General features: G+C 40.8%; 1 protein-coding gene across 1 annotated transcript in view; it reads right to left on the bottom strand.

The window, feature by feature from the left end:
- Positions 1-6,603: 6,603 nt before the first annotated feature.
- si:ch1073-15f19.2 (basal cell adhesion molecule) overlaps positions 6,604-14,985 on the bottom strand; it is a 74,332-nt gene continuing 65,950 nt past the window's right edge. The window contains exons 12-14 of the mRNA XM_039744944.1: positions 13,535-13,876; positions 7,817-7,919; positions 6,604-6,985 (exon numbers count right to left, since the gene is read on the bottom strand). Of these exons, the coding sequence (XP_039600878.1) occupies positions 6,874-6,985; positions 7,817-7,919; positions 13,535-13,876 (557 nt within the window). The 3' untranslated portion in view covers positions 6,604-6,873. The remainder of the gene's footprint in view (positions 6,986-7,816; positions 7,920-13,534; positions 13,877-14,985) is intronic.

The following is a 14,985-nucleotide window of genomic DNA, read 5'->3' as shown; positions in this document are numbered from 1 at the left end:
CAGCGACAATAACCAGTCCATCCGGGTGTGTGTTCTGTATGTCTGTGATGGCACTGTACAGTTCCCAAAGCGCTTTCTTAGTAGTGATGAGAAGTTCGGATCATTTTACCGACTCGGACCTTTGAGTCTTGTTCAGAAAAATGATCAAATCATTTTTTGAGTCATTTCATTCAATTCTCTTTTCGGCTCAGACTGCATAGGTTAAGCTTATGGGGCTGTCACGAGATGAACGAATGACTCGAACCCGAAGACTCGAGAGATGAACTAATCAATTCTGTTTCTGGCTCAGACTGAGTTGGTTAAGCTTATGGGGCTGTCACGTGATGAACGAACGACTCGAAAAACCCGAAGACTCGAAACAGGTAAATCAATTCCAATACAGAAACTATAGGAAGTTGCGCAAATGCGCATGCGCGACTGAACGAATCACTCCCACGTGACGACTCGTTCTTCCCGAGTCACATTAAAGATTCGTTCAAAATGAACGAATCGTTCAAGAACGACCCATCACTGTTCCTTAGCATTAGCGCTGGGAGGTATGTAAACTCCGATTATGTGGATGGTGGTGAATTCCCGAGGTAAATAAAAAGGTCTACATTTAACAATCACAAACTCCACTAGCAATGAGCAGTAGCTAGAAACAAGCACAGAGTTACTGCACCATTCTGTGTCGATATAAACACACAGTCCACCACCGCGAGTCTTACCGCACAGAGTAGCATTTCTGTCTGCTCGAAACATGTCTAGCCCATCTAGGTGAATGGAGTTGTCCAGAACTCTGCTGCTGAGCCACGTCTCCGTGAAAACAAAGACACAACAGTTTTTAAACTCACGCTGGGTAGTTCGCTGGAGTCGAATGCAGAGCAGATATGGACGAGAGTACTGGCCGGCTGGGGTTAGCTTTTAGCCTAGCACGGACTCCCTCTCGCTTCCCACGCTTCTGCCTCCTCGTGCACTGCCTCCGTGTGCCTCTCCCTCGGCCATTTGCATCAGGCGACGCCGGGGACGGAAGGTCTGGTTCTCATAGCCAACCGAGGTCACACAGTTTATCCCGCAGATCATTCTTTATGTTTCTATATGAATATCGGTAACAGAGAAGCGTCTCACGTTGATATACATGTACTACTGAAAAAGAGGAAGAAAAGAAATAAAAATAACAAATATTATGTTAAAACACTATTATGGTCCGAAGAGGCCACTGCGAGCTGCTGCCACGCTGCCGAAGGTTGCAAATAAGGTTCAGCTGCCCTAATATCTACACTGCAGGTTAATTAAGAAAAGCTAAGGTATGATAAGAAACAGATGAATAACACAAGGTGTGGCATGAGATGGACAATTCAAAAGCGAACTTCAGGTTACAGCTAAGGCAGTAGACTGTCCACTAGATGTATTTTAGCACTTTTTCATCTTTATACACAAATATTCTGATAAAATGAACCCATATCTCATTCTTTGGTGCAGCATACTTTAGTAGTTTCTTTCCTGTTTTCATTTCTATAGTCATCTTTAGTTCTGTATCATCTCCAGAATAATAATACTTGAATTGGAGACTCTTGTATCAATGCAAATTAGTGCTTTATGACAAGTAGACTACAAAAGCCCAGCTAAATTGGTCCAAGGTCGTTAACTATGATGACAAAATTTGTCAAATAAATTCTGAAACATTTGGTTTTAGAAATATAGTTTTTATTTAATATTATTTACAAGAAATGAGTATATAATTCAACATCTTCAGTAGTGAGTACATTTTAAATGTTTCATTAACTCAGCATATATATGTATATAAATATATGTATGTATTATATATATATATATATATATATATATATATATATATATATATATATATATATCCATCCATCCATTCTCCAACCCGCTATATCCTAACTACAGGGTCACGGGGGGTCTGCTGGGGCCAATTCCAGCCAACATAGGGTGCAAGACAGGAAACAAACCCCAAGCAAGCGCCAGCCCACTGTAGAGTAACACACAAAACATAAAGAATAATTCAATTCATAAACAAATGCAATAGTAACACACAGAAACAAATAAAAATGTACAACAAAGACATAAAGGAAGAATTTAAACCCTGCCAGAGGTGGAACCCCACCTGAAATAAAACAATTTGTTATTTATGTTCTATTCCTTTAATTATGCTGACAGCCCCTGTAATTTGTGAGTGGATCCCCTGAAGGCATGGCCACCCCGACACAACTGCTGCCAGGGTGCCAGACCACCACAGATATATACATACTGTATATATATTGTGAACGGCACCCGGGCACAGACAGGCGGACATGTTGTTATCAAACCACCTCACGTTTATTAACCACAATATTTACAATAATTAGGTCACACAGACCCAGTCACGTGCACAAACCCCAAACAGTCACTCAGTCCTGGCCACAATGCCTTCTTCTCGGGCCGCCTCCACAACTCCTCTTGCCTCGTCCTTCTTCCACCCGACTCTAGCCCCGAATGAATGGAGACGGCCCTTTTATGGAGGACCCGGATGAGCCCCAGGTGTTCCCGGCAATCTTCTGGCCACGCCCAAGTGTGGCGGAAGTGCCGGCTGTCCTCCCGGCTGCTCTCCGGCGCCGTCATAATCTTCCCCAGCACTTCCTGGTGTGGCGGGAGTGCTGGGAAACAAGTCCCAAGGCATTGGGGCGCCTCCTGGCGGTGACCACGGGCCCCTACAGGGAAGGGCTTCCATGCCCTTGACCTGTGGCCCCAAAGCAACCCGGAAGGCAAACCCCACGTGGTCCAGGGAGGGCTCTGACCCTCTTCCGGTCCCTCCTGGCGGCCCGGCCGGGTCATGGCCCCTGGCATCCCTGACAGTGCCCCACAGCCAGCGAAGACCACTCGTGGGTAAGAGCGACCCGTCCCGAGGGCAGCAGAGCCCCGAAACGGGTCCCACTCGAGGATAGCCGGGGTCCGGCCCCGCACTCCTAGCAGGGACAGGGGCGGAGACACAATCCGAGCACCAGCCCTTGGTGCATCCCTGTGCCTCGCACAGGTTGTGCTCCCCCCTTTTACCGACACCCCGGGGCCTCCTCGATCGGCACCCCCTCCGAGACCTCCGCCCCTTTGGTCCGAGCCACTCGTTCCCCCGTAGGCTCCTCCAGCTGTGAGCGCAGCTGCGCACCGGCAGAGAGAACATTCCGCTGACGCCCGACATCAGAGGGCTGTTCCGCCACGAAGGGGTTCCTTCAGCCCGCCCGGGGTCCGCCCCTACAAAAGAGAACACAGGGGCAGAACCGCTGCCAAAGCACCCAGCTCGTGCCATGCACGGCAGCGTTCCTCCAATCACCCCGCACTTGCCTGATCGGCACCCTCTCCGCGCTTCCGTGTCCTCTCGATGATGGAGTCGCCGGCACCGCTGCTCTCTCTGCCTGCCTCAGGGATTCCCTCTGCTCCCCAGAGGGCAGCCAGCCATACGTGCACCCAGCAACGCTCTCACCATATTGGAGGAAGCGCACCCAGCCGCTTAATCCTCCCTTCACTCGGACGCCTTGACGGTGTGCGACTCCGTAACCAACGCGAGCCCCTGTCCCGCCTGGTCCCCTTCATATCGGAGGAATCGGCACCCAGCCCTTTATTCCTCCGTTCACTCTGGGACGCCATGACGGTTTGAGACTCCTTATGGAATAAAAGGCGCCTCTGTCCCGCTCTGCGTCCCTATAGTGCGGCGCAAGACGCAGCCGACTTCGGGCGGAGGGCGCTAGGACCCGGCACTTAGCAGCCCGGTTCATTCAGCGCCCTCACGGACTCCCCTCGCCGCGCATACAGCCGCGGCGCCGCACTCCTGTCGGAGGGCTGCTTACTCGAACTGATCGTTGTCATCACAGCCTTTTCAGCAGACCCTCCCGTATGCTTTACGGAGTCGGCTGTACTCACCGCCTCCGCTGTACCTCCGGCTGGAGATTCCAGCGCCGCTACCGTCCCGCTGTTGATTGAACGTTCTCAGCGCCAGCGCTTCCTCTCCAGTTCCAGCACCTCAGCCCGGAGGGCACATAGCACCTGCAACACACGCTGCCCGGCGGGCTGAAGGGACACCCCAGCTCCGCCAAAGCAGCCGGCAAAGACGGAAGTGAAGCGACGCGAGCCTACCTTTCTGTCAGCCTCCAGCGCGCCACTTCCTGTGGGCCTTCTCCTCCGCCCAATCGGGTCTCCCCTGCCCGTGATGGACATTCCTTGGTCCCGCCTCTGCAGTCATCGGCGGGCCCGCAAGACACACCGCCCAATCGCGTGCCTGTCAGGGGAGGGACTTCTGGTCCGCGCCATCTTGCCTCCCCTTCTGCGGTGGCGACGTGCCTGCCGGCAGCCCTGCTGTTGCCAGCGCCTTCGAGCTGCAGCGTCTCCTCCTCCACAGCCCTCGCTGCCGCCACGCTGCGGAGCCCGCAGACCAGCATGCGCCTGCCACCGGCGTGGATCGGGTTGCAAAGAAACTCCGGGCCCCACGGCTGCACAGGCCCTTAGCAAGGGGGACCCTTCCCGCGTACCCCAGCCCTGGGCGCTCGCTAGCGGCCGTGCGGCGGCGCTGTGGGGGCCCGCCCCCTCGCCCCAGGGAAACGCCTCCCGGGACCCTCGGTCATGGTTCCCAGCGCTTCTTCGGACCGCGTAAGATGGAAGTGAGTGCAACGGGACGGTAGTCATTGAGGTTGGATACTTGTGACTTTTTGGCACGGGAACTATTGTGGTGGTTTTGAAGCAGGTTGGGACAATGGCAGTGCTCAGGGAGATGCTGAAGATGTCAGTAAAAAGTCCACCAATCATCATCAAAATGAACGAATCGTTCAAGAACGACCCATCACTGTTCCTTAGCATTAGCGCTGGGAGGTATGTAAACTCCGATTATGTGGATGGTGGTGAATTCCCGAGGTAAATAAAAAGGTCTACATTTAACAATCACAAACTCCACTAGCAATGAGCAGTAGCTAGAAACAAGCACAGAGTTACTGCACCATTCTGTGTCGATATAAACACACAGTCCACCACCGCGAGTCTTACCGCACAGAGTAGCATTTCTGTCTGCTCGAAACATGTCTAGCCCATCTAGGTGAATGGAGTTGTCCAGAACTCTGCTGCTGAGCCACGTCTCCGTGAAAACAAAGACACAACAGTTTTTAAACTCACGCTGGGTAGTTCGCTGGAGTCGAATGCAGAGCAGATATGGACGAGAGTACTGGCCGGCTGGGGTTAGCTTTTAGCCTAGCACGGACTCCCTCTCGCTTCCCACGTTTCTGCCTCCTCGTGCACTGCCTCCGTGTGCCTCTCCCTCGGCCATTTGCATCAGGCGACGCCGGGGACGGAAGGTCTGGTTCTCATAGCCAACCGAGGTCACACAGTTTATCCCGCAGATCATTCTTTATGTTTCTATATGAATATCGGTAACAGAGAAGCGTCTCACGTTGATATACATGTACTACTGAAAAAGAGGAAGAAAAGAAATAAAAATAACAAATATTACGTTAAAACACTATTATGGTCCGAAGAGGCCACTGCGAGCTGCTGCCACGCTGCCCGAAGGTTGCAAATAAGGTTCAGCTGCCCTAATATCTACACTGCAGGTTAATTAAGAAAAGCTAAGGTATGATAAGAAACAGATGAATAACACAAGGTGTGGCATGAGATGGACAATTCAAAAGCGAACTTCAGGTTACAGCTAAGGCAGTAGACTGTCCACTAGATGTATTTTAGCACTTTTTCATCTTTATACACAAATATTCTGATAAAATGAACCCATATCTCATTCTTTGGTGCAGCATACTTTAGTAGTTTCTTTCCTGTTTTCATTTCTATAGTCATCTTTAGTTCTGTATCATCTCCAGAATAATAATACTTGAATTGGAGACTCTTGTATCAATGCAAATTAGTGCTTTATGACAAGTAGACTACAAAAGCCCGCAGCTAAATTGGTCCAAGGTCGTTAACTATGATGACAAAATTTGTCAAATAAATTCTGAAACATTTGGTTTTAGAAATATAGTTTTTATTTAATATTATTTACAAGAAATGAGTATATAATTCAACATCTTCAGTAGTGAGTACATTTTAAATGTTTCATTAACTCAGCATATATATGTATATAAATATATGTATGTATATATATATATATATATATATATATATATATATATATATATATATATATATATATATATCCATCCATCCATTCTCCAACCCGCTATATCCTAACTACAGGGTCACGGGGGTCTGCTGGGGCCAATTCCAGCCAACATAGGGTGCAAGGCAGGAAACAAACCCCAAGCAAGGCGCCAGCCCACTGTAGAGTAACACACAAAACATAAAGAATAATTCAATTCATAAACAAATGCAATAGTAACACACAGAAACAAATAAAAATGTACAACAAAGACATAAAGGAAGAATTTAAACCCTGCCAGAGGTGGAACCCCACCTGAAATAAAACAATTTGTTATTTATGTTCTATTCCTTTAATTATGCTGACAGCCCCTGTAATTTGTGAGTGGATCCCCTGAAGGCATGGCCACCCCGACACAACTGCTGCCAGGGTGCCAGACCACCACAGATATATACATACTGTATATATATATACACGATTTAAAAAATACAAATTAAAATAATGTTCATTTCCAGAAAAATATTTTGAGATCAGCTGTTTAATTTATTTCATATAAAATAATATATTTAAAGGAGACAAACTGACTTTATAAATACAGCCTAAAATTGACCTTAAGGAATAAAATTTAAGTCACAGGACATAAAAAATAATTTAAGGTTGCATAAGACTTTCTGAGAACAAACTGAATATATATTTTCACATAATTCAATACATTTCTGAAATTACAATTGTTTAGATACAAATGATGAAAAAATATCACAGTATTTTTACCAGTTTACCACAGGTGATTCTTTAATAATTTCTTTCATATCATATCCATCAACATGTTTATACTTTATAGGTGGAGGTGGTGGTTTAAATGATGGAGGGGCATTCAGTCTACAACAGAAAGATTTAAAAAAGGAAGAATATTAAAATAAATAATATAATCAATGTAAAATATTCCAAAACAAAGTATTAAAATAAAACTTCCCAAAATTAAAATCAGATGTAATATTTGACAATTAATTTATAACCATATGTATAGATCAAAACATGTTTCATCCTGGCTATTTTATTGCTCTTAAAAACTACTTGTTATTTCAGTGATTCTGGCCATTTGATAATTATAATCGTTATATTTTTTTGTGATTTTTTTTTTCTGGTTCAGAGAAGCTGTTGTTGTTAGTAATGCATTTCCATTGCTGTCCTGACATTGCTTGTCCTGGTGTCATCGCCTAGAGACTATTTAGTTTGATCGTATGCTACTCATGGTGTCCAAAATATTTAGTCAAAGCTCTCATGGTGCTAGCTAGATAAAGATTTGTTTTTGGTAGATAGGGCTTGCTTTGGTTTTCAACTCTAATTATTGGTTAATGTCTTGGGCTTTAGTGCTTTGATAATATTCTTGCCTGTCTGGATCTGACTTCTGCTCTTTCTTGACAACTTTTTTGCTTTTTCACCTGTTAATTATGAATGTCAGGCTACCTTTTTATCATGGTAGTAGAGTTATAGATTTCATGATAGCTTGCCATATATTCAAAGTGTCTTATTTCAAGTTATGACCTCTGCCATATTGCCCTATGCAGATAGACTTGTAGAAAAATGAGATAAATTGATAAGAAATATATTTAAAAATATTTTTGAACAACCAATTAGTAAACATTTTACAGAACAGCTTAATATTATTGTGTTTTTGTTAAAATTGTAGGTGTTTGAAGACCAGCTTACCTCTTTAGCCACAGATGTCTTTTCATCATTAGAATAACCAAAATTATGCAAACAGTTACAGGAATAATGACAAAAGCCAAAAACTGTCTTACTTCAGAGCGTCCTTGGAAAAATAAAACAGGGATATATTATGATTAGAGACATATCGTTAATAATTTTGATGCTTTATTAAAAAAAATGTTAGCAGTGCACCCTCTATTGGATATATTGTGTAATGCATGTAGTAATAAAATCCATTGCATCTTTCATTCCAAAAGGGGGCACATCACAAACATTAGCACTGCTTTTATGAATCCCATACCAAGTGGTATATAACTAAGACACACACACACACAGACACTTCATTTTCAGTGAAAGGCTTAATAAAAGCTTCTATGTGGTTTAGGCTGACCAAATTTGGTTAAAATAGTACAGGATGGTGACATTCAGTGTTTAGAAGCTGCCTTTATGGATGCCTTAATAGCCTAGTGACATAAGTCAGCTGAGGCCCTCTCCCTGTTCAAATGTTCACTTCAGAAGATAGTGCTAGTATTAAAAAAGATTGCAGCAAAACTACAGATGATTTACAAAGTCTGTCAAATTTAAACAGTCCACAGCAGCTGTGGGGTGCTCTTTCTTTTCAAATACTGTTTTAAGCACTTTAATAACAGAGAGTACACTTGATTTTATAAGCTAGTACATAAGATGAAAAATGTTGATTAGCATCAACATTGGACTGTCTGACTTTTGTGATGTCAATTAACACAGACAAGACTGAAGAGTTGCATTGATTACTGATAAATGTATTTCTTGAATGAGGTGTCATAGTTAATACAGATTAAAAGTAAATCATAAGGTTTTATCATTTTGTATACAATTTTTGCTTTGTCCTAAGGGGCATTGCCATCCATGCTTATAATATTGTGGTGGGCATTTTATTTGATAATTAGCTGCTTGCCCCATCATTGTCTGAACTTTGCTTCAAACTGAAATTCTTTCATTTGCTTGAGAAGACTAGTTTCTCTCAAAAAATCTTTTCAATGCCATTTTTTGAATTAACTATTTTGAATTTGTCTAGTCAGTTTGATATGGATGTTTATTTCAAAGATATTTTGTGAATTGAGCTGCAGTTCATTCAGACTTTATTTGCTCTTAAAAGGCCTCTGCCAGACTCCAGTAACTACATTCATTGGCATAACCATTGGCAATACAGTTGGGGCACAGGATTCCCACAATGACTGCATGGTTGTTTTTTCACAAAGCTTTATTTATTATTAACATGCTTACCTACTTGATTTTAGAATGAAAAGCTAATGTTTACTTTTGGCAAGTAATGCAGCGTATATGCCACATACTGTATAAGGTACATGGTGGTCATTTTTGAATTAGATATAATTTAATTTTCATGTGAGAGACTAATTTATTTTTTGCTTTAGCACCCATTGAATTCTTGTTAACCACTGATCATATTGTCCTGTTCAGTCCATTTTTACAGAAAGATCAATTTAGTTAATAACAAGGGGCTGTTAACACTCAACCTATAAATCATGCTGCCTTTTGTTTCCTTGTGGGTGAAGGTTGCCCTGGAAGTCACCTACCTTCACTTCTTGGCTCAACTGATTGACTAAAATAGGTTTGAATTACAGGGGTGAAGATCTGAGTAGGCCTGGTTAACAACAACAACATTTATTTATGTAGCACATTTTCATACAAAAAGTAGCTCAAAGTGCTTTACATAATGAAGAAAAGAAAAATAAAAGACAAAATAAGAAATTAAAATAAGACAACATTAGTTAACAGAAAAAGAGTAAGGTCTGATGGCCAGGGTGGACAGAAAAAACAGAAAAAAAAACTCCAGACGGCTGGAGAAAAAAAAATAAATTAAGCCAGTTGTGCAGGATTATTTGCCATTTCTTTATGTACTTTTTAAATGTTGCTGTTAAATTTCAAAAACATGTTTAGAGTAAATAACATGTAAGATGTCAAATTATGTGGCTGTCCCTTTTTAATAGTAAGCTTTCCAAATATGTGCTGCACTCACTGAAAGCAATGACAGAGCTAGAGTTCAATATACGTAGTCAAACATGCTTAAGGCAATTCCATACTACTTCTTATTTCCATCCATATTCCACCCTTAAATTTGTTTCTGCCAAATGAATCCTCAGTTCATCCCATGATGCCAGTAGAGATAATTTATTATAATAATAGGAGAGGGCGGCACGGTGGCACAGTGGTAGCACTGCTGCCTCGCAGTCCCGGGTCCACTCTGCGTGGAGTTTGCATGTTCTCCCCGTGTCTGCGTGGGTTTCCTCCGGGTGCTCCGGTTTCCTCCTACAGTCCAAAGACATGCAGGTTAGGTGGATTGGCGATTCTAACTTGGCCCTAGTGTGTGCTTGGTGTGTGGGTGTGTTTGTGTGTGTCCTGCGGTGGGTTGGCACCCTGCCTGGGATTGGTTCCTGCCCTGTGTTGGCTGGGAATGGCTCCAGCAGACCCCCGTGACCCTGTGTTCGGATTCAGCGGGTTGGAAAATGGATGGATGGATAATAGGAGATCCCAGGTCATTGAGATTCTCTGTTTCTATAAATCAATCTGAGCTCTCCACATTCTAACAGCTGTCTAACCATCTGTTAGTTTACTGTGGGATATTTATTTAACATAGTGACCATGTAAAGTGTATGTACAAACAGTGAATTGCAATGACAAAACGATAATCATGTTGGTCAAAATATTTTCGGTTGCTATTTTCTTTGTAATTGTGCTTCTTCTGCGTGATTGGGGTCCCTTTGGTGATCGAATTTGTCCATCACCTCAGTATGTTTGTATTATGTATAAGCACTGCAGTAAGTACATCCAGCAACAGCTTGGTTTTGTATGTAGGATATCTCAGGTTATTTTTACACAATAAGCACATCAAGTATGTAGATTGGTCATTAGCAAAATATTTTGATCTGCGACAGGGTTAGGAATGTAAAATTCAACAAGATGTAACTGTTTCTTTTTTTCTTCTTTTTTTTGAGAATTAAAAACACTAACAAGCTAAAACAAGAATTTCCTAGAATGTAAAGTTTCTTTTTGTACAATTTTGAAACACCAGTGTGCTGCAATTGTTGTTGCTTCTGGGCAAGATTGCATATTTATGTCTTGCATCATTTGTTGGTTAATTCTGTGGAATCTAGTTCCAAAGAACATTAACGTAAATGAGAAGTGTTGCAAGGAACCTAAGAAAAAATATTCCTGATGAATGTATTTTTTAATTCAAAGCATCTTTTTCAAAGGTTCATTCATGTCATTTCCCAGAACATTAATCACCAATTTCAGTGATGATAGACTTGGTTAAGAGGAAACAATGTTATGGTGAACAGTGGTAGCTGACATTAGATGGATTGCTACAAGGTTTAAAATGACATTGATTATCCTGTTAATTGACACTTGCAAGCAGTACAGCAACTAATAGTGCTAACCAGTGTCCGAAAGTGTTCCTGAGGACAAGCTGCATTAATCAATTTTAAATCAATTCAGTTCAAATTCATTTTCCCAAAAGAGAATTTTAATTTGCCAGCAGGGGTTTTTATAAAGAGATGAAGACATCACAATAAACACTACAAGCTCAAATTCAGACATCAAAATAAACATTGTATAAATAAATAAATAGTAGTAGTGAAAATAATTCAGTACTTTTGACATATTATTAGATTGCATATATTACCTGTAAAAATCTTAAAAACATAAAGATTTGACAAATGACCAATAAGAATGACAACTGTTCAATCTCCAAGCTAAGCCTGTAGATTTTTGTTCAAGTAAAAGCTGGAATGAAGTTAGGATAATGCACTTTATTTTATCCTTGGAATCCTGAGCCTGTGATCTGAAGACAACAGGTTGAATTATGAATATGGTGGGTGAATTCTGTTGTCTAGTAAATGGATCTGTCAGATTTGACATTAAGGGCCTTGTTATTTTACTGCTCTTTCTACAATGTGATTTTTTTGTTGCTAACATTTCCAACCAAGTCAACATAATATGACATAAGTTGACATAATTTTAATTGAAAAGATTCAGCTTCTGTAGACAGTAGAGGTGCTGGTGCTCCTTTTTGGTGTCTGCTTCTGCATTTTTATTGAAAGTTAGCTTTGAGTCTATGATTGTCCCAAGATATTTATAACATTTATTCTCTAACTGCCTGGTGTTTGATGATTGCTTCTTGTGGACAAATAGTGGTTTTTGTTCTAAAATAAAAGATTAGTTCTTTTGTTTTGAACTATTAACCTGCAGAAATAGTTTGTTATATCAATTAACAAAATCATGAATTATTCAATTCTCATTAAGAGTGAGATGAATGTGGACAGACATCTCTGAATCATGATGCAGACTGGAAATGTATAGCATAGAGTGATAAACTGAAAATAATAAGAGTAGAATATAATTAATATATAAGGATAATATGTTCTAAAAGGAGGCCTGGCAGAAAAGGTAATTGCGGTGGTGCTGCCAGTCAATGAGAGGAACTAGGCAGTTAGGACATTAATGACCACAACAGATAGGGAGCCCAGCACTCCAATATTGGGTAAGAAGTCTTGGAGCTAATTACTCCGTGACCACCAGTGTGACCTCAGGATACTGTTGGAAGTATGCCTCAAATCTTCCATGCCATTCGGTTTCTGTATGCTACTCTCTTCCCAATTACAATTATCATATGTTTAGAGGATTCTTGGGCCTTTTAACAGAATGTTGGAATTCATGACCACAGTGATGTCTGAGTCCAATAGGAAGGGATCTTACAGGAAGACTTCAGGAGTTTCCTCACCCTCTCCTGAACTCAGAAATAGTGGCATGGCTTTTCATGTAAAAGAGTTCCAGAAGGGGACGTAAGATGCTTCCTCATCCTAGACAAGAAATAAGGAGGTACAGTAGCGTCAAAGGTTCAACTGGAAGAAAGAAAATAATCCAGAGAAAAAAGAGATAGTTGGCAAAAGTAAACACGCAGGAGATAAATGGGGGTAACAGACACATAAGCAAATGAGCCTGTCACTTTACCTAACAGATGTTGATCGACTTTATTTACTTAGTTCCAGGGGCATAGGGTTTATTATTTTCCTATTATTTTTATATTTTATCTCCAAACAGCCTGTGCCTTTCCTTTATTTGACATTTCTATAATTATAAAGCCTTCTTGGCGGAGTCTGCTCAAAAACACTTCATTCAAACGACAATATTCACAACAAGAAATCTAGAATGTAGATCATAAAAACTGAAAAGTTACCTATTCTTTCTAATCTATTAATGGTAAAAGTCACATGACCCTTCCAGGTGTACCGAGGTCCGCAGTCAGCTCCTCCACTTTGCTGATGCTGAGGGACTTATTACTGCATTTACTATAATGCAAAAATGTGGAGAATGTGTAAACTAGACAGAGACAGCAACTTGATGCATGATTTAAACCCAGGTCACAATATTTGTGAGGCACCAGTGCTAACCTCAGTGCCACCTCTCTGCCCTTATAGGTATTTGTTCTAGTTTGTTGTTATAATGTGCGTTGATCTGAACTTGTAGCACATTTTGTATTACAGACCACAGGGCCATTGATGGTTTTCTTGTCATAATATGTCTGTTAATTTGAGTATCAAAAGACTAATAAAATTGAATTTCTTTTAACACATAAATGTGTTATTTCAAAATGTGACTGAAGCAATTGAAAGAATAATAATATAATGCAAACATGTTATACCAGTATATACATACCATTTACTGGGTCAGTGGTTTCATTCTTGTATATGGATACAGCATTCACTGATACAATTAAATTAGCTTTGTCACGAGTTGACAATAGAGCAGAGGAGTTTGGATTTTCCTTTAAGAGTGTTACATTAGTGAGAGTGAACCAGGATGATGTTCCAGTGGCAGCTGTTTTTCCTTCTGGGTCTGCAGTTGTATATCGAGTTAAAATGTTGGATGGAGATGTCGTAATCCCAGATGCATCTTCTGTTTTCTGAATATAAGACGTGCTTGCTACTTGTGAAGAATTGTATCCATTCAAAGTTGTCCCAGCAGTGTCTGGTATATTTGTCAATGGCATTATGTTACCTGATAAAGTAATAGATTAATGCAGTATTAGCAATTAGGCAAATTAAAAGTAATTTTAGTTTTCATTCACTTTGTATTCTTACGGTAATTAAGTTGTTATGTTCACCTGTTATTTAATAGAAGTGTTCTTGTTTTTGGATTTTTAGTGGTTATAACAGGTACTTGTCAAAAATCTCATTCAGGTTTGATAAACTAAATAATCCAGTACTGTACAGAGAAATGTGTATGAATGTGACAATGTGAATGAGGGCTTACGAGAAGTGTAGTAGAATGTATAACTCTAAGCGACTGTGTTTGTTCTTCACAATTATCTTCTGCATTTTCATCATACCTCAAAAAACAGTAGCTCCCTTCTTTGCGTATTTTTTTTTTCCAATCACACCATCCTGAGTAGACAAATCCATTCATTTTCTACAGCTGTGATTAATCCCTAGTGTTCATTTCAAACACAAATGCTAACTTTCTGTATAAATTCTACTGTGTGTTCTGTAGTCCTAAAAATCAGTAGTATGTAATAATATTTTTTAAAATTAACTTTAGAAAATGTTAAGCAATATTCTACTCAAAACTTTTCTCTGATGTTCAAATTAAAGACTGTTAGTTTCAAATGGATAACTCAAATAGTGGTCACATTTTAAAATATCACACTGCAAAGTACAGTAAATAGCAACTGTAAGCTGTAGCTCATAGGTAAAGGAAGTTACTCAATGTTTTAAAAATATCATTCTGTTTAATTATACAGGTACAATTCCGTTACAATGAACTGCCAGGGACCTAAAAAATATTTAGTTGTAATGAAATTCTGTACTTGTCACTATAGTGCTTTCTTTAACTTGCATCCAGGCGTTTGCAATCATTTCAATAACTTCTTTCTCATCAAGGCACCACCCAGCGTGTACAGTTAATGGCTCTGTCATTTAAGATGCAGTATGTACAAAATTATGTTTTTCTTATTTTAGTACAGAAGATGAAAAAACAGAAATAAATAATATCTCTCTATTATAAAAAAAATCCTGGAGAGAAACAGTAGGGCGACGAGACGTGATCTTTACGTTAAGATCACGGAAGACATTTAAAAGACCCACGAGTCTAAAGAGATTGGGCATGGA

This window comes from Polypterus senegalus, chromosome 2 (assembly GCF_016835505.1).
Source record: "Polypterus senegalus isolate Bchr_013 chromosome 2, ASM1683550v1, whole genome shotgun sequence".
Lineage (NCBI taxonomy): Eukaryota > Metazoa > Chordata > Cladistia > Polypteriformes > Polypteridae > Polypterus > Polypterus senegalus.
The sequence above is the reverse complement of the archived record's forward strand: the minus strand, read 5'-3'. Positions and strand labels throughout refer to the sequence as shown.